This window comes from Rattus norvegicus, chromosome 14, assembly GCF_021556685.1.
Source record: "Rattus norvegicus strain SHRSP/BbbUtx chromosome 14, alternate assembly SHRSP_T2T, whole genome shotgun sequence".
NCBI classification, from domain to species: domain Eukaryota; kingdom Metazoa; phylum Chordata; class Mammalia; order Rodentia; family Muridae; genus Rattus; species Rattus norvegicus.
The window spans coordinates 29,417,976-29,438,309 of NC_141547.1; the positions used below are offsets into that span (position 1 = coordinate 29,417,976).

The following is a 20,334-nucleotide window of genomic DNA, read 5'->3' on the forward strand; positions in this document are numbered from 1 at the left end:
ATAGTACACACTGTATCATTTGGCTTTGGAACAAGGCAATACACGAGAGAGTTCTAATCACATTTTCTCTCCATGAACTTCAATCTCCACTGATTACAGACACAAAAAGCATAATACTCAACATTCTGACAAATGTGTAATATGTAAAGCATTCATACATCAAAGCTATGCAGAATTACTTAGATGAATTTACATTCTCCTCCAGTAAGTAGCAATTCCCAAATCCCATAAACAGGGATTTACATGTACAACCGGAACAATTGAAAGGCATTGTCAACATGCAGATATCATAGCCCTGCAAATGTGGGATTTTTAAAGCTATCATTTTAACATGTTTATCATAAGACTATATGTTTTTGTCAAGAGAATGGATTTACACAGTAAAAGGTCTGTATACTGTATGAAAAATTTTCAGTTAGGATGAAGTAACATACTATCCCCTTTACAGTCTGTAATCCTTGCTCATTTTCATTGAAAACAATTTGAATCAGTAAAAAACATTAACTTGCAAGTATATTACCCTCAAAATGTAGCATATTTTTCACCCGAAGGCAGAAATTAAGTAGCATCCTAATCATTTTCCCCACAAGCGATGTTTACATTGTAAACTGTGGATCAAATAATAGGTGGAGAACAAACAGCAGGGGCAGATGAACTTCGGAAAATAAATGAGGTCTATTCAAATGCAAATATTGTCATTATTAAAAAAAAGACAGGAAACTTCTTAAAATATCCAGTACATCGAAGTGAATGATTTCCCAGTGGTTTTTCCTGCATCATATATATAAAATAGTTTTCCATATGTTGATATCTAATTATTAGATTTATTAGTCTTTATAATTTATATTATCTTTATTTCTTGTCTATGTATTGACAATACTTTCTAAAAACACTTTTAGACCTTCAGTTTTATGCTAACTAGGAAACAGTATTTGATGATTTAATTTATTCAGAGAGAGAATAGATGAATAATAATTTCAATATATTGCAGTGTTAAAAACCCATATCTGACCTTCTTTAAGCACGAATGGTACCATTTAGAATGATAGATGATCCTAAGCAGTGATCTGTCTTGGTAATATGCATCATGATGTTTAATCTGCATAACTCTTTCTACTTACGTATCTATCATCTATATGACTAAACTGTTTGCTTACTATCTTTCAGATGGTTAGGGAAAGTTCATTTTGTAATCAAGAAGAGGTTAGAAGCCATAACACTGTTCACTGTACGTGTAATATCTGGGAGTTAAGAAAGATGCAATTGCTTTGGCCATTGGAATGTTTGATGGCGTTAGGTTATTTTGTATGAAATTTAAATTTTTATCAATTTAAAAAACGAGTTCATCTTGGTCACTTAATATATTTTTTTAAAGACCATGCCATTACATGTGCCTTTATTTTTCCCTACCTTGCTTTCCTGCATTGTCTTGCTAATATTAATTCATAGTCAAATGTGACCTTTTTATGTTAGGTTTCCCTGCATGTCTATGTACAATTACTTCAAATGCCTTGAGTTTATTAGATGGACACTTTTATTACATATTCGGGTATATCTTAGAATGTAAGACTTTTGTCTCATAAAAATAAAACCAATAGAGCCAAAACAAGAAAAACATATTTGTTTGAAGTTAATGACAACAAAAATATAACAATCATCTGAAAATGATTATGAGGAAGTTATTACCTTTCTATTTCTATTATTTTTGAAGACGTTAACTCTTAAGAAAAACTACAGTTAATTATGAGATGATTCATGATACTTGAAAAAAAATCAGTAAAAATGTAGAAATATTTTCATGTTTTTTTAATAGCTACAGAAAACAGAAGAGACATAAACCAAGGATAAAATAGTGTTAGGAGTACCAGGTAAGTGGGTGAGAGCGAAGCCTAGAAAACCCTCTGGTCTAATGACCTTAGCTTTTCATTGTGGTAACAAGTAATCTGTTATGGTTCCCTATTTACCCATTCATAACAAAGATTTTAGGTCACACATACAGATAGGCAAACTATGGCAGTTACATTGACTAAAAATAGCCCCAGAGAGTATAGCTATGAAAGGTTATTTCTAATGACTCACAGTTTGAAATTTCTGATCATTTCATTAGCCTTGCAGTATCTTTACCATGGGTATGGCTGCTATGGAAGCTCAATGAATATTAGAATTTCAATCGAGGAAAATGTATTGAAATAGCTTTTAAATTAGAGTCAAAACTTTACAAAATAGTGGGTGCATAAGAACTTTGAAACTGGCAGGTAGTTGAATATTCCATCAATTATGTATAGGGAGGGAAAGTTTCTATGAAGAGCCAAGTTTTCCTCTAAGAAAATGTTTAGGATTTATAATAATATAGAAGACAGACAAGGAGAAATATTACACGGTACTCATCAACAAGTGAATAGCATTTTGGTAAACTGTAAATGTCAACATACATCTAAGTTCTTTCATTCATGCTACTGAGAGTCAGCTAAGGGCAAACAAAAATTAATCCTTTTTCCAGTGATTGTTTTCAGTAGTTCAGAGCAATGCTACTTCAGTTTTTTTTTCTTTCCATAATATTTTAACCATCTGCATTACCTTTTAGCAATCTTCTGTGCCTCTTAATCTCTTTTCTTTTTGGTTTGCTGTAAATATTGGGCTCAATTCTTTAAAACAAAGGACACCATCAATAGGATAACATGGCAACAGATTGGGAAAAGATCTCTAGCAATCCTACATCCAATAAAGGGCTAATATCCAGTATATACAAAGAACTCAAGAAGGTACACTTCAGAGAATCAAATAATTCTATGAAAATAGGGTACAGAGATAAACAAAAATTCTAAGCAGGATTATCAAATGGCCAAAAAGCACCTAAAGAAGTGTTCAATATCCTTAATCATCAGGGAAATGAAAATCAAAAGAACTCTGAGATTCCACCTCACACCAATCAAAATGGCGAAGGTCAAAAACACTTGACAGAAGATTCTGGTGAGGATATGGAGAAATAATAGGAAAGAGGAACACTCCTCCATTGTTGGTGGGATTGAAAGCTGGTACAACCATTCTGGAAATCAGTCTAGCAGTTCCTCAGAAAATTGGACAAAGTGCTACCTGAGGATCTAGCTATATTACTCCTGGGCATATACTCAAAAGATGCTCCAATATATAACAAGGTCACAGACTCCACTATGTTCATAGCAGCCTTATTTATAATAGCCAGAAGGTGGAAAGAACCCAGATGCCCTTCAACAGAGGAATGGATACAGAAAATGTGGTACATTTACACGATGGAGTACTACTCAGCTATCAAAAACTATGACCTCATGAATTTCTTCAGCAAATGGATGGAACCAGAAAATATCTTGAGTGAGGTAACCTACTCACAAAAGAACACACGTGATATGCTCTCACTGATGAATGAATATTAGCCAAAAAGCTCACAGTACCCAAGATACAATTCACAGACCATATGAGCACAAGAAGAAGGAAGACCAAAATGTGGATGTTTCTGTCCTTCTTATAAGGGGGAACAAAATACTCATGTAAGAAGATACTGGGACAAATAGTGGAGTAGAAACTGAAGGAAAGGCTATCCAAAGATTGTCTCACCTGGGGATCCATCCCATATGCTGCCACCAAACCCAGTCAGGAATGCTGATGACAGAAAGTCCTTGCTGAGCTTGCTGATAGGAGCCTGATATAGCTGTCTCCTGAGAGGCTGTGCCAGAGCCTGACAAACACAGAGTTGGATGCTTGCAGCCAACCATTGAACTGAGAACAGGGTCCCCAGTGAAGGAGGTAGAGAAAGGAGTGAGGTAGCTGAAGAGGTTTGCAACCCCATAGGAAGAACAACAACATCAACCAACCAGACACCCTAGAGCTTCCTGGGACTAAACCACCAATCAAAGAGTACACATGGAGGGACCCATGGCTCTAACTGCATATGTGGGAGAGGATGGCATTGTCCAGCATCAGTGAGAGGAAAAGTCCTTGGTCCTGTGAAGGCTCGTTTCCCCCAATGTAGGGTAATGCCAGGCCGTTGAGGTTGGAGTTGATTGGTGAGAATCCCCTTATGGAAGCAGTGGGAGGGAGGAGGGAGTGTGGAAGAGGGGGGTGAGGAAGAGGATAAATGTGAAATGTACATAAAGAAAACATTCAATAAAAGGAAAGGAAAAATGCTGAAAACAGAAAACAGCAACGACAAAAATCCTACAAACACTGCCAGCCTAAAAGCAGGCTGTCATACATGTGTGTTTGCATTGGAGGAGACGTTCTTTAGATTGTTTAAATTGGAGTTATAGGATTAATAATTATAATGCAGTCTGTTCTGCTTGTGCTTTCTTATTGTGACTGGACATGTTATTTATTTATTTATTTATTTATTTATTTATTTATTTATTTATTTATTTATTTATTGGATAATCATTGGTCTGTCTTTGCTCTGTGTGAAACCTGTATAAATAAAAAAGCAGTCTGATAGCTAATAAAAAAAATCTTTAAAAAAAAAAGGCAAAAAAGGGCATAGTCCATACAAACTTCTTGAAAACCTGAACATACTTTACCCTTAAAATACCGAACATAAGCATCTATAAATAAATAAATAAACAAACAAATAATAAAATTGAATAAAATCCTATTCCCTGTTGTCTCTGCTATTTTAGCTCTTTTTGTTCTCCTTTTCTTAAGTGTTTCAGCTCACAGATACCATTTTACAAAAGAATATCAAATATTAACTGAAAAAACTATTTATGTCTTCCAGATATACTATCTCTCTGTTTGCAGAGAGAGCTTTATTGCCTAGCCAGAAATTACTCTCTTTGACATCCAATCTCTTATTCACTGCTGCCACATAAATTAACATGCATCTATTCCCTGATAATCATTTCAATTTGTTCTCTCTATTTCCATCCCTTAACTTATCAGCGCAGTCATTTCCTAACTGATACCCATTCAGAATACTCCTCTGTAGTAAGAACTCGTGGAGTATACTCTCAATGTACTGCACCTGAGGTAAAATGTTAAATAACAAATGAGATAGGATGAAATCTCATTGGGGAGTGTTCTAACTCACGATAATAGTGCTATATCTTTGTTATGCAAATTGTGGCCAAATTGCCTCTCTAAGAATATGCCATCAATTGGGAAATAAGTTTTAATTTATGTAAATAAAGAAACGCAGCACTTGCTCCAGTAAATAATTCTCTCTGAAGTATTTAAGCATCCATCGCTTGTAATATACACAGGTTGAATTTTTCTCATGAACACTTGAGATCTTTACTTTCTGAACATCCACAAGTGCTTCAAAGCTTTCATTTCTTATCCTATAAATAAATGGGATATTTTCTTCGGGAAGAAAATGCATTGTAGTCACATCAATGTCATTAATACTTAAAATGTCATTTACATTTGTAAGCAACCTGAATAATTAAAAATGCAAATTTAGCCTACTTAGGAGTAATAACTTCGTATGTAAGTTTTATGAGCAAAATTTCATTATTTATTCATGCTATACCAACAATTAAAGAAACAAAGTACAGTAACATAACTGTAAAATTCAGTACATAAACAAGTGGCCCTATAGCACTTCACACAACGTGAGATAGTTATTTTCTTGTCTATTAGGGAAAGTAAATTAATCTGGGAAATGTTCAGAGCCTCCAAACACACAAAATTGTTTTCAAGTGAAATAAACATTTAGAATCTTTCTCTCAATTTGCTGTTAACTCACACTCAACTCCCCTAATGGCTATGCTATCAATAGCAAAATAAAACATCATATTACAGACAACCTATCTTATAATAGATTAAAGTAAATTTTCATTTATTGCAACCAAATGCTGCAGCAGAAGATAAATAAGGACTATTCAATATCACCTAAAATAAACAACAAAAACAGGAGTTCATTGTTATTAAGATTTTTAAGGCCTCATAGTGACTCACAGGGGTCTTCCATGTATAAGTTCCCGATGTTTAGCTTGAGTTCTTTGTGTGACAGCCAACAGTGGAGTGGAGGAGTCTTTGACGTTTTTTGTCTAATCTTGGGACACTTTTTCTCCTACAGCATGATTGGACTTTTTTATGCCTTGTTCAGCTGATATCTCTGGGAGTCCTTCTCTTTTCTTTTATTAATCTTTATTTTTGGTAACTTATTCACTTTACATCCTGCTCACTAGCTCTCTACCCCCTCTTGGTCACACCCTTATTTCTCCTCCCTAGTCTTCTCTTCAGAGCAGGTGGGGCCCCCTCAGGTATCCATATACCCTGGCACTTTGTTTGTGTGATGCTAGTAGCTTCCTCTCCCATTAAGGCCAGAAAAGGCAGCCGAGCTAGAAGAACATATTCCATATAAGGCAACAGGTATTGGGATAGCCCCCACTCCAGTTGTTCAGGACCTACATGGAGACCAAGCTGCACATCTGCTACACAAGAACAGAGAGGCGTAGGTCCAGACTGTGTATGTTCTTTGGTTGGTGGTTCAGTCTCTTGAGAGCCCCATGTGTCCATGTTAGTTGACTCCCTTGATAGAGGAGCAGTGGATCTAGGGGAACAAGTAAGTGGAAAGGGCTTTGAAAAACAAAGGGAGGGAAAACTGTGGCTGTGGTGTTTTGTATGAGAAGAATAAATAAAGTAAGGAAGTACTTGTGGTAGAAATTCAAAGTTTATGCAGTCAATCTGCATCAGAAAAGTGATCCTTGCAGTGCATTGACTTTTAAGTTGCTCCCTAAAAGTGGTGTTTATTTAGGATAGACACTCTGACATTCTCATCATTCATAGGATGGTTTAAGCATTTCTCACCATCAAAGTTGGGCCTTTACTACCAACGTTTGCATGAGATATTCTTTTTCTTTTCCTTTTTTTTTTCTTTAACTTACCTCTTTATCTCCTCCATCATCGTGCTGAAAACTAAAACAAAACAAAACACACGGTCAATGCCCATTAAACCTGGTGGAAATCAGATTTGGTCAAAATCACATAAAATCAAAACAAAAACTCGTGAGGGTTATTTTAATCCTGTATTTTGCATTTTTAATATTTTTGTGTCTCTAAATACCAAGCAACCTCTGCACATGTTCACATCTCTCCTTCCTCTCTCTTTCCCTCTCCCTCTCCCTCTCCCTTCCCCTCTCCCTCTCCCTTCCCCTCTTCCTCTCCCTTTCTCTCTCTCCCACTGTGTGGGTGTGTGTCTGTGTTTGCAAATTAGTGCAAGTGCCCCCCAGGTCAGAAGAAAACACTGGGTCCCCTACAACCTGAGTTATAAGCAGTAATGAGTCACAGAATCATGTACTTGTTTTTTTTTTTATCACCCATTCCATAATTACCTTTAATCCAATCACATAATTGAATTGTGTAATTTAAATGCTTTAGAATGTACATATGTGTTAAAGTGTACATTTTGTGAACTTTAAAATAAGATATGGTATTCTATACATACCATTTGATCATCATGACAATATTTCTATCTTTTGTGAAAGGCACTGAAGTCAGATATCTAGAGAAAAGCACGGGGCTGCTGAAGATTTTGCTTGGAGGTTTTTGAATATATTTCTTTTCGAAATTCATACTCTACTTATATGTATATTTAACACAATGAGGAACACAAACTTCAGAATAAAACTGATTTTAAAACTGTAATATTATAATTACACATTATACATATATGTGTGTTGACATATATGTCACAGTCATGTAAAGTCACAATGAATTTTCAGATGTATATCCACCATCACAAATATACTTTGTGATGCACTTCATTAAAATGGAGGATTGAAGAAGGAAAGACGAGACATCGTTCACCAGATTAAAGTATTAAACAGAGAACTTACGTGATGTTGGGATTAGTTTGGCAGTTGGATCTAGAAATTAGTAGTGATTAGTAACAGACTAGCATCATTAAGGATTACAAACCTGCGAGGAGATCATGGCTGTATCTTGTGCTGAAAAGCAAACTTGGTAATGTGTAAGACCTGCCAGGCAGTCTTCATTTTCCAGTTATGAAGGGGTCATGTGGAGCAGAGAAGATCCAGGGGAGGCCATTAATAAAGGTTTACCCTCAGTTGGCCTGGGATTGAAGGAGTTGTGGATAAAAATTGAGGATTAGCACCGTGTTTCAGTGTCAGAGTCCACAAAGAGAGAGGAGGAGAGGCTTCTGGTAAAAATCCAGCCTGAACTGCTAACATTTTCTAGTTTTCTAGTTCCTATAGACAACTGTGAAGGAAACAAGCAAGAATTCTGTGTGTATGTGTCTGTATTTCTCTAGCACTTTCCATGCAGGTCCTTATTCTTACTTAGCATATTTATAATCTTTGCAGTTTAATGTTTTATAGGATTCCTGAGTGTGCAAATGAATGGGTCTCTTTGACTATACCTGATTCTCGACATTTCTCTTGGACTCTTTTCCTTTTCTTGATTTTTGTCCCTTTGGGATTGTGGTAGTTTTTGTTTTATTTTATTATATTTTATTTCATTTCATTTCATGATACTGTTTGCCTCTAGAAGCCTGTGTTTTTTAGCCAGTGACAAAAAAATGAGTGGATCTGGATGGTGGGAGAACTGGAAGAACTATGTGGAGTAGAATTAGGGAAAACCATAATCAGGATATATTATGTGTAACTATGGCAGTCTAGGAACTCATTCTGTAGGCTGGGTTGGCCTTGATCTTGAGTGCCGGGATTAAAGGCATGTGTCACTGCTACATGGCTTTTCTTTTCTTTCCAGTGACTTTACCTTTCCACTTCTTCATCTCCTTCCACCTAAATGAAGTATAAATCTCATAACTCTTTAAAAATGATTTGTAGATCAGTGAATTTCTCAATCTGCTCTCATGCATTAGTTGATAACAGTGAGATGATACTTAAATTACAATGATTTCAGTTCACTTTCAATGTGCTTTGAGATTAATTTCACATTAAAATCCTTGTAGTAAGTAATGTCTTATTGGACTACATTATGACTAATCATTAGATTGTTTTAAAGTTCCTTCTTGTCACTAATGTTTGCATTGAATTAAAAAAGCGCTAAATTTAAATAATCATGCATGCATTCTGCATGAGACATCCTCAATAGGATTCCTGCAACATAGTTATTAGGTACTACAATGTAACTACTGAAATAGAGAAAAAGTTGTTATGCAGCAAACATTATTAAGTGGAAAAATATAAAAATCTTCTCTTATAAATTTATTATTATATGTGTAGGAAAGATATAAAGGTAAGTGATTGAGTTCAGATGAACTAGAAACCAATATTATCTTGAGGAAACATGCTTTTCCTATTGCTATAGAGTCAGAGTCTTCCTGCTCCGAGATTCTAGAAATAGAAAATGAACAGCAAAAAATGATTAAAGATAAGTCTATGGCAGCTTAATCCCGTGGCATGGCTCTAATAGATACAAATCTTATAATGCTGTTGACCTTGGTGGCTTTGTAAAAGTTAACAGTATTTGCTCATGCCAAAGAGTTCCCATTCATCTGTTACAGTGTTGGTTGTTTTCCTGTCTACTGATTTTTAATCATCGAGATAGTGTTTTTCATCCACTCCTTTCCCCCGCAAACACTGACCCTCAGCTTCTGTGGCACTAGCCATCTGGAACTATCTGCCTTCTTCCTTTCACCTCACTGGAGACCTAATTCATTGTGTGCTAAAGTACAGACCTCCCACTTAGCTCATTAAAGCTTTAGAGATGAGTTACAGCTTGACTACTCATGATCTCCTGTCCAGTTCTGAAACACGGCCAACTGTTACCACAGCACTTAAACAAGATATATTTTCTATGTTAGCAATGAACATAGGATCATAGGGAATACAACATCAACTTTTCTCATTGCTCAAGTATTATTATATTAACCAATAGAAATATATCTATGTAGAAAATATTTCAATCAGAAATTTTCTATTTATTATTATTATTATTATTATTAGTATTATTATTAGTATTAGTATTAGTAGTAGTAGTAGTAGTAGTAGTAGTAGTAGTAGTAGTAGTAGTAGTAATTTATTTTTCTTTTTTACGTTCCAGATTTTATTTCCCTGCTGGTCCACTCCCCAATTGTTCCACATCCCAAACCTCCTCCCTGCCCCCTGATCCATGAGGATGTCCCCAGCCATTCTGTCTCAGCCACAAAAGATCCCTCTGTTGTCAAGTTTCTGTTTAGTCCTATATTCCATTTTTGATTGGGTTGTTTGGTTGTTTTATTTTGTTTTTGTTTTGTTTTGTTAGGTTATCTTCTTGAATTCCCTATTTATTTTGGATATTAGCCCTCTATCAGATGTGGTGTTAGTGCAGATTTTTTTTTCCTAATCTTTAGGTTGCCAATTTGTCCTATTGACTGGTCTCTTTGCCTTACAGAAGCTTTTAGCTTCATGAGGTCCCATTAACAATTCTTGATCTTGGAGCCAAAGCAATTGGACCTCTGTTTAGGAAACATTTCTCAATGCCCATGAGCTCGAGGCTCTTTGCCATTTTCTGTTCTGTTGGATTCAGCACATCTGGTTTTATGTTGAGGTCCTTGATCCACTTGGACTTGAGCTTTGAGAAAGGTGACAAATATGGGATTGTTTTCATTTTTCTACATATAGACAGCTGGTTAGACCAGCAGCATTTAGTAAAGATGCTTTCTTTTTTCACTGCATATTTTTTGGCTTCTTTGTTAATGATGAAGTGTCCATAAGGGTGTGATCTTCTTTCTTCATTTTCAGTTCTATTCCATTGATCAATCTGTATATCTCTGTACTAATATCATTTCAGTTTTATCACTATTGCTCGGTAGTACAGATTGAGGTCAGGCATGGTGATTCCCCCAGAAATTCTTTACTGTTAAGAATTATTTTCACTCTTCTGAGTTTTTGTTTTTCCATAAGAAATTGAGAATTGCTTTTCCTATCTCTTTGAAGAATTGTGCTGGAATGTCTGGTCTGGCCTCAGTGAGAGAAGATGCCCCTAACACGAGAGATACTTGAGGCCCCAGGGAGTGGGTAGACCTGATGGGGTGGAGTGGGGTCATGGGAGGTTTGGACATCCTCTTAGAGACAGGGAAAAAGGAATGGGATGAGTAACTGTTAGAGGGCAGAACAGGAGGAGGATAACAACTGGACTATAGAAAAAGATTAAAGATAATTAAAAAAGAAAACAATTCTCTAATCAAATATGTTATAATCATGTTATAGAGACTGACCTTTTATTTGTCAAATTCTGATTTTGTAACTCTGAAATAAAGATGGAAAATTATACTTAATTTTAGGTAGATAATAATATAAGTCCTAATGGATTTCTCAGACATCTTTAATAATATTTCATATTCCTTCTACCATCCTCTGTATTAATCGTGCTCTTTTTGCCCAGTTAAATCTCTCTTAACTCTTTTTCTCCTTTTCCCCTTTAAATCACTTGTGTATTACTGGTCCCTTTTGGGTAACGCATATATTGGTCCGTTTTTATTTCATGACTTTTCTTGTTACTCTAGGTTACATACCTACATCTGGAGATCTGAATGTAGAATCACAGATGAGAGACAAGATCCAGTGTTTCTCTCACTGAGCCTGGTTAAGTCATAATAAACATAATATATTCTAGTTCCATCCATTTGTCTGAAAAGTAGCACTATTAATTGTATTCTAAATACTTTGACATACAAAACTAACTGTAGGTCTTATTTCTCCTCAAAGAATCTTCTCTTTGCAACAGATGGAATCCATTACAGAAAATCACAATCTGTCCAAACTGACAGAACAGGTGAGCACTGGCTGTTCAGACACTAGTTATACATCTGTAACACAACTTCTGCAACCAAGGCTCAGGAAACACTCCAAAAAGTGGCAGGACAACTTGGAAGAGTCAGAGGACCAGGACCAGGTCATGTTTCTATTTTCCCAGAACTGACTGAAAAACCCCACCCTTTATGTCTCAATGATATGTCTACCTAAGTAGCAGAAATAGCACAACACAGTACTAACAGACATGCTAACATTGAAATCCCCTGGAGCCATACTCCAAACTCAAAATAACTACAGGCAACTGAAGAATACCAAGAGCAGAAAACCAATATGCTCTCCGAATTAACACCCTCTCTTAGTTAGGATTTCCATTGCTATGAAGTGAAAACACTGTATACCACCATGACCATGACACCTCTCATAAAGAAAAACAGTTAGCTGGAGCTGGCTTGCAGGTTATAAAGTTTAGTCCATTCTCTTCATGGTAGGAAGCAGGGAAGTGCACAACACATACTGTGCTGTAGAAGTTACTGAGGGTTCAACATCTGGAACAGCTGGCATCAGGAAGAGAGGGTGGCACTTGTCCTGGCTCAAGCTTTTAGAATCCCAAAGCTAGCCCCAGTGACACATATCCTCCAAGAAAAATACACTTACTTGTGCCTATACGGGACATTACTCATTAAAACCCATATATATGTGCATTTATGGAATAAACAGATGGTAGCACTTAAAAGGTGATAGGTTAAACGAAAAGATAATATTTAGAGAAAACTAACGTAGGCAATGGACCTTGTCCAACACCAAATACATACCAAACATCCATTATAAGCACATAAAATTGTTATCATTCATATAAAATAGTAAATTATTTACATACAGATGAATATGGTTCTGAAAACTTAAAATGCACTATTGAGTTCTACTGTGAGATTGATATGAGAGTGTGAAGAACGCCAAACAGTACATCTACTGAAAATGACCAAACTCTCCTAATGAGAACTGAGTCCTAAAGCATGTGAAAGTTGTGTAATAGGTATATTTATGCTCTGAGGGCGTGGGAACTCACTCTACAGTGCAAATACAAAATTATATAAGAACTAATGGTACAGTGCACCAATTTGCAGTCAAGATGTTTGTTTTTTTTTAAGTATTTTGTAATTGTAAGGACTATATTACATCATTCCTTCCTTCACTTTCTTTTTACCAAACAATCCCGACACACATTCTACTACAGTACCTCCACTTGCTTTCATATTCATGAAATCCTTTTCTTTGTTGATATAGTATGCAATACACACACACACACACACACACACACACACACACACACACACATATATATATATATATATATGGAAAGAGAGAGAAGAGAGAAGAGAGAGAGAGAGAAACTCTTTGATAATGAGTTTAATTTGTTCAATTCTCACTTTATACTCTAACAATGAGGTAAACATGACAAGAAAATAAGATTGTTACAGAGGCATACATATCATCAGCGTGTTGTTGAAGACAACAACCCATTGTTTCAGCTATTCCTCTGGTCATTCTTTTTTTGTTAACAAATGCTGTCCTGCTAGGCAAATGGGCAGGACAAGGAGTATACAAGTAACTATAGAAGTCAATAAATTAGCACCTAATAACTGGTCTTGTTTACATTAGTTACTCTAATACAATATATTTATGCAATATGGTTACTTTTATGCATAGGATCTTAGGACTGGCCATTTAGTTTTGGATAACCAATCAATGTGTTCTTCCCGGGGGAAAATTACTTTTTACACTTCCAGTATGGATGCCATTATAACATTGCAAGTTTTCACTGTGATAGCTTCACCATTAAGATGGAAAATGGATGGCCTAGGAAAGCAACCATAACCAATTAAATGGGGGATATATATATATATCAAGAGTAGAGGATTCTTAATAAAAACATTCTGCATTTAATTTGATATGTGACATGGAATCTTTTTTTCATTTTGCAAAAAGGAAAAGAGAAAACAACCCATAAACAATTGAGTATGCTTATGTAGACACCGTACTTGATATTTTTCTCCATTACCTGTATCTTAGAAAGCCATCAATAGTTTGTTATATTTACAAATATATGAAGTTTATTTACATGTGTTTGCTTTTATTTTAATATAAGCCCTTTGTCCATACTGAACATCAGTTTTTATTACTGTATTTTTAAAAGAATATACTGTTTTGGGCTGGAGAAATGGCTCAGAGGTAAGAACACTGAGTGCTGTTCCAGAGGTCCTGAGTTCAATTCCCAGAAACCATATGGTGCCTTACAACCATCTGTAATCGGATTCAATGTCCTCTTCTAGTTTGTCTGAAAACGGTTACAGTGTACTCATATACATAAATAAATCTCTAAAGAAAGAATATGCTGACTTTAAAGGTACATCTAAAATTTACTGTACATTGTTAATACGTCCAACATTTTTAAAAACATGGATTGGTTGCACATGGATTGCATAGATTTACATATATGAATGCATATTCCCTACTTGGTGGAACTGTTTGGGAAGGACTAGGTGATCTGACCTTACTGGAAGAGGTTTTCCACTAGGGCTAGGCTTTGATGTACCAAATGTTCATTCCATTTTTTTTCGGAGCTGGGGACCGAACCCAGGGCCTTGCGGTTGCTAGGCAAGCGCTCTACCACTGAGCTAAATCCCCAGCCCCGTTCATTCCATTCTTAATTCTCTCTTTCCCCCTTATTATTGGCAGATGCCAGCTCTTAGTTACTGTTCCACTGTCATGCCTGTGTTACTGCTACCAGGCTCACAGTTAAGATAGTCGTGGACTCTAACGCTCTGAAACCATAAGTCCTAATCAACTCATTCTTAGTTAAGTTACCTTGAATATGTTATCTCTTGATAGTAATACAAAAGAAACTAAGAAATTCCCAATCTAGAAGATGGGGAAGATATACCACTTATTAGAAAATGCCTAATGTCCAAGTGTAAGTAACATACTTTTGTCTTCCTCAAACCAAAAATTTGTATCATTTTTCAAGCAATATTATCTTTCTTCTATCTCTTAAAGTTTCTATTATTAAACTGCATGCAGTTAATTAAAAGGAAGCATTAAAATACTCCAGATAACACAATGAGGATAAAATATTGAAGGAAAATAAAGTCTGATGTAGTAATATGATTACTTGCAGCAGGAGAAATGTGAAGTTTCAAGCATATTGCATCACTGCTACCCTTTTGTTATTTATGGCACATATTGCCTTTTGTAGAATTTTCACATGTTGCTATTAATATTTGTTCCACGGAGTAAATTGATAGATATCTCTGTAAAATCTTTAGAATTTTAGTCATTATGTTCAGGAGAAATACAGCATGTAGATCTGATCATCAAAGTCAAAAGCTATTGCAAGACACATGAAGTAGTTGGCAAAACCTAGAACTGTACTGAGAAAAAAATGGTGAAAAACCCAAAGGCTGGAAATATTGTTCAGTGATTAAAGCATCCACTGATCAGCTATTGCTCTAGATTCAATCTCCATCAGTAACTCCTACCTGTCTCTAATTCGCGTTTCAGGAAATCTTATATCTCTTTTGTCCATGAAGAGTACCAGGCATAGTCATGGAACACATGCATATACTCAACTAACATTCTTACACAAAAAATAAAAATGAATGATTAATTGAATAATTTTAATGTACTTATAACAACAAAGGAGAGAAAAGTAATGATTAAAGTATCTTAATTTAAATAAACAGACATCCAGATGGACTCATCTCAAGATTCTACCATACCTCAAAGAACTATTAACACCAATTTGCTAAAATTATTCCATAAAGTAGAAAAAATCATGAGGTCAGAATCTGTGAAACCATTACCAGGCAAAAGCCAACCAACTAAGGAGATGTGCTCTAATTTCGGATTCCTACTGTTTAGTTCCTTGTTTTGGGGTGATCCCTCAACCATAAAATTATTATGTTGCAACCGTCATGAAACATAATGTAAATAACTAATATGCAGGACATCTGATCTGTGACCCCGGTGAAAAGGCTGCTCAACACCCCTGAGTAGGTCATTGTCAAAGGTTGAGAACCACTACTCTAATGTTTCTTATGAATATAGATATGTAATTTATAAATAAAATACCTACACACCAACTCAAGAATACATCAAAATAATCGTCTGTTGTGATGATAAAGTGAACTTTATGGTAGAGATGCCAAGATGGATTGACCTATAAAATCAGTAAATGTAATGTACCACATACATATAACTTAAGTGAGCGAGCAGTCTCTGTTGGATGGTGTCTCTAACAGACAGGGAGAATGAGAATCACAAACAGCACTTGCAGCTAATGGAGAAGACCTGAATCTCTGGTACACCATAAATTCTTGAGAATCTAGAGTTATAAAGGATACAAATAAACATAATAAGGAGAATATACACCAAGGCCACATCCAAAATCATGCTAAGTAGAGAAAAAGTCAAAGCATTTTCACTAAAATCAGGAAAATGGCAGTTATGTTCACTGCCTTTATTCCTGTTCAATGCTTAAAGACTTAGCTAGAGCAATAAGGGGATTGAATGAATAATAGGGGAATACAAATAGGAAAATAAAAAATCAAATAATCCTATTTACACACGATATGACCCTATAGAAAAAAAAAATCCGAAGAGAACAACTGATAGCATATCAAGTAATGTAGTAGGATATAAAATCAAATATAAAACAGCACCTATCCAATTAACCAAAGACAAACTGTCTAAGAAACCAAGGGAGTCCCATTAGCCAGAATCATAGCATATATTGTCTTGAGATAATATTACTATTTATATTGTAATCACATCCATTATAAACATTAAATTGTCGTTAATTTATTTAGTCACTTTACCTCCAGCCCTCACTCCTCTCCTCAAACCCTCTCAAATTCTTCTTCCAATGCCTCCTTCTCGTCTCCTCAGAGAAGGAGAAGACCTCCTTCAGGACCAGACCACTTTCTACCCCTGAAGAACTAAATGCATCCTTTCCAAATGAGACCTGAGCAGGGGAAAGTAGGGGGCCTTATATGAATTATCTTTCTTATTTTCCTATTTTACCTGTTAATGTCCTGCCTTTTTTCTTGGAATAACACTGATTACTTTCATCAATGAAAGAATATTACCTATAATTTCTCCCACGATACTAGGTGGAACTTTAAAACATTACTGTTCCAAGTATGCAATACATTTTACTAAGGCAGGCATTTGAAGTTTATTTGAAAATACTCAAGTTTTTGAATACATATAAAGATAGGTTATAAGCAAAGGAATATGGATTCTTAAACAAAATTATCTTGCCATTGTCTTTCATCTTCTGATGGTTATATTAAAAATGAAAAATGAGAAAATGACTTTGTAAGTTTGTGATACAAAGAAGATATTCAGTCTCACATAAAATGTTATGAAAGTTACACTTCCTGAGTCAACATTATGGCAAAGGAAGAATAGAGTTTTGAACTAGTATAACTATGGTTTTAACAAATAATATTCCACTAAGAGACAAAGACTAATATATGCTTTTCAATGTCTTAGTCTTTCTTTTATCAGATTATTTAATGTTTTGTCATTCTGTCTTTTGCCTATATATTTTTTGTGCCTCATGGTAGGTAGACATTTTGTTTAAGTAAATTTCCCAGCAATTTTTCATTAGATTATTTATAAAATTATGTCTAATGACCTACAGAAATATCATAATATACTAAAAATTTAGAAATTGGTACAAATAAATAAATGAAAATACTAGTTAAGGTTTGAAGCCTACGTATTATTTTATTTAATAGAGCATCATGAATTTAAAATAGCAAGGTGCAATGATTGATCAATTCTTCATATATTACTCCTAAGAAAATATGAAAGAACATTTGTCATATACATTGAAGTGTTATAAGAAAAAACAGAATAAAAATTATAGTGTATGATTTTCAATTTCATGTTTAAGTCTACGAAGCAAAGCAGTATTTTAATACAATTTGGTAATTTAAAAATTAGTTCAATAGTGAGGAAACCAATAGGAAATGAGACATAACTACTGTTGTCTAAATAATTCTGTAGTTTTTAGTAAAGGTTTAAAAAAAGACTTTAATAAAAGACACTTAAAATGCCTAACATGATATTATCTCCACTTCGAACAAAAATACCCAAATATAAATCTAAGCTAATTTTCCCACTAGACCCAAGCAAACATGACTTTAAGGGGTTTTCTCTGTTACTGCAGCTAATTTTTCCTCTGACTTCTTGCAGAGCACTCCATTGTATTTACAGTATTTGTATTGGCTAAATCATCAATGACCATACTTTGATGTCTTTTGTGTTTCTGAGTCTTTACCAGTTGCAAGAATGAAATCATATCTATGTGAATGTTGTATGCATTCTGGAAAGACATGTTTTATCCACTTACTGACTTGAACTACAGCTGTTATCAAAGGAAATACCTTTCTCGTTTTAGAGATAGGCTAAGTTACAGAATGCTTGTTAGAAATTTGAATTTTTTAAATTCATTTTCCTAATTTTTAAGTTATTAAGATGCTCCATAGTAAACATTTGATATTTTTAATATTTTTAAAATGTAAAATGAAAAAATGTAAAGTTTTGGTTTGTCAGTACATAATTTGGCCTCTCTTCATGACTAAACAAGTGACATGTTGCTTTAAATGTGGTGCTTGAAGTCTTAAAAGCAATGTATTTTACAATTATATGTGATATTTAATACTGCTCTGTGTGAAGTAGGATGAAATGTGAAGTAGTAACTCTCATGGAGTTCTCTTAGTATTTCTCTTCCTTCATAGATGGTTAATTTGAGATATTTAAGCAACTTATTCAAGGACATGTCAATATGAAGACTTAGACATAGACTAAACAAATTTGTTAGTCAAGTCCTCGAATTTATAGAGAAAGGGCTGAAGACTTATAAAGAAAAGAGATATATTTTGCCTCTCAATTTCATATGTTCTAGTTTATAATCATTGGTGCTTTGAACAAGTATCTGTAACAAAGAAATACATCATTAAAAATAAACATGTTTGACCATGTCTGTCCACCATTTGTATACTGATCATATATTCCCCTCCCCAAATCCGCCTAGATTCTTCCCACTTCCCCACCTATCCAGCCCTACACCTTTTTTTTCCTCTTTCCTTACAAAACAAATAGGTAAATAAACAAAGAAACACACCAGAATTAAAAAAAACAAAACAAAACAAAACAAGAAAAGCCAAGAAACACAGACACACATTTATGCACAAACAGATAAAATTCATAATATACAGGTAAAGGGCCAATAAGACAAAACAAAACAAATAAACAAACCAAAAACTGAATAGGCAATAAATGCTTATTAAAAATACCATTGAGTTCCCTTTCTGTTGGCCATTTAGTACTAGACACAGAACCTACCAAGGTAGTTGGTATATCCAATGAGGTTCCATTGAAGGTAGTTGTTTGCCTTCTGAGCACTGAAACCCTGTCTGGCTTGAATCTGTGCAGCTCTCCTCTCTGTTACCACAGTTTCTATGAGGTCATATGTGCATCAGTCCTTATGTGTCTGGGGAAAAAATCCTTAGAAATATCCACCCCCTCTGGCTCTTTTAGTCTTCCTTTCTCTTCTTCCTCTATGAAACAAGGGCAGGGTTTGATGAGAGCATCACAATGAAGACTGAGTGTTCTAAAAATTTTTATTTCTGAACATTGTTCAGTTGTGGGTCTCTGTGCTTGCTCCCATACGCATAGAAAGAAAAAGAAAAAGAAAAAGTATAAGGTAATTAGGTAGTAATATATGAAAGGTGATAATTAAAATGTAGCTGATAAATGGTGGGTGCACAGACATAATATATATGTAGATCAATGATAGATGACAAATTGATGGATAGATATATAATAGAGATAACAACAGAAGGGAAAAAGAAGTTAATCAAAATACTATCTAAGTGTAATGAAAAATTACATTCCACTGGGGGAATTTGGCCTCAATATTTTCCATGTCCTTAGTCAAATTCCACCACTATAGATCCTATTTACTCTGATATGACCAAAACAGATCTTTTGTCTTGTATTTTCTTCTCTATACTCATAATACCAAACTAGTCATGAGAAAATCAAACAAAAACCCAATAAAGGATATCATTCAACATTATTGACCAGTATAGTGGCCACAATCATAGCAAAACTAATAATGGTATATGAATACTAGAAAAAAGAAGTTCCTAAAGATAGGATGTTAAGTAGATCGTGGTATCCTAAATTTATTCTTGATACCACCTCACAGCAGTCAGAATGGCTAAGATCAAAAACTCAAGTGACCGTAGAGGCTGGTAAGGACGTGGAAAAATAGAAACACTCCTCCATTGTTGGTGGGATTGTTAGCTAGTACAATCACTCTGGAAATCAGTCTGGTAGTTCCTCAGAAAATTGAAGATAGTACTAACTGAGAACCCAGCTATTCCACTCCTCGGCATATACCCAAAAGACGCTCCAACATGTAATAAGGACATATGCTCCACTATGTTCACAGCAGCCATAGTTGTAGAGCCAGGAACTGAAACAACTCAGATGTCCTTCAACAGAGGACTGGATACAGAAAACATGGTACATCTACACAATGGAGTACAACTCAGCTCTTAAAAACAAT

At 34.9% G+C, this 20,334-nt stretch overlaps 1 protein-coding gene across 1 annotated transcript; it reads right to left on the bottom strand.

Annotated features, from left to right (window-relative positions):
- Positions 1-5,462: 5,462 nt before the first annotated feature.
- LOC148001295 (uncharacterized) lies at positions 5,463-19,170 on the bottom strand. The gene is made up of 3 exons (XM_087584538.1): positions 19,104-19,170; positions 6,855-6,885; positions 5,463-6,520 (listed from the first exon to the last, which is right to left on the bottom strand). The coding sequence occupies exons 2-3, from the start codon at positions 6,872-6,874 to the stop codon at positions 6,160-6,162; spliced, it is 381 nt and encodes a 126-aa protein (XP_087440664.1). The 5' UTR covers positions 6,875-6,885; positions 19,104-19,170; the 3' UTR covers positions 5,463-6,159.
- Between the last annotated feature and the right edge of the window lie 1,164 nt (positions 19,171-20,334).

Coding starts and splice junctions, on each gene's coding strand:
- LOC148001295 (XM_087584538.1), bottom strand. CDS start 6,874: ATGATGGAGGAGATAAAGAG. Junction 6,521..6,854: donor ATGATGGAGGAGATAAAGAG/GTAAGTTAAAGA, acceptor TTGTTCCCCTAG/ATCCACTGCTCCTCTATCAA.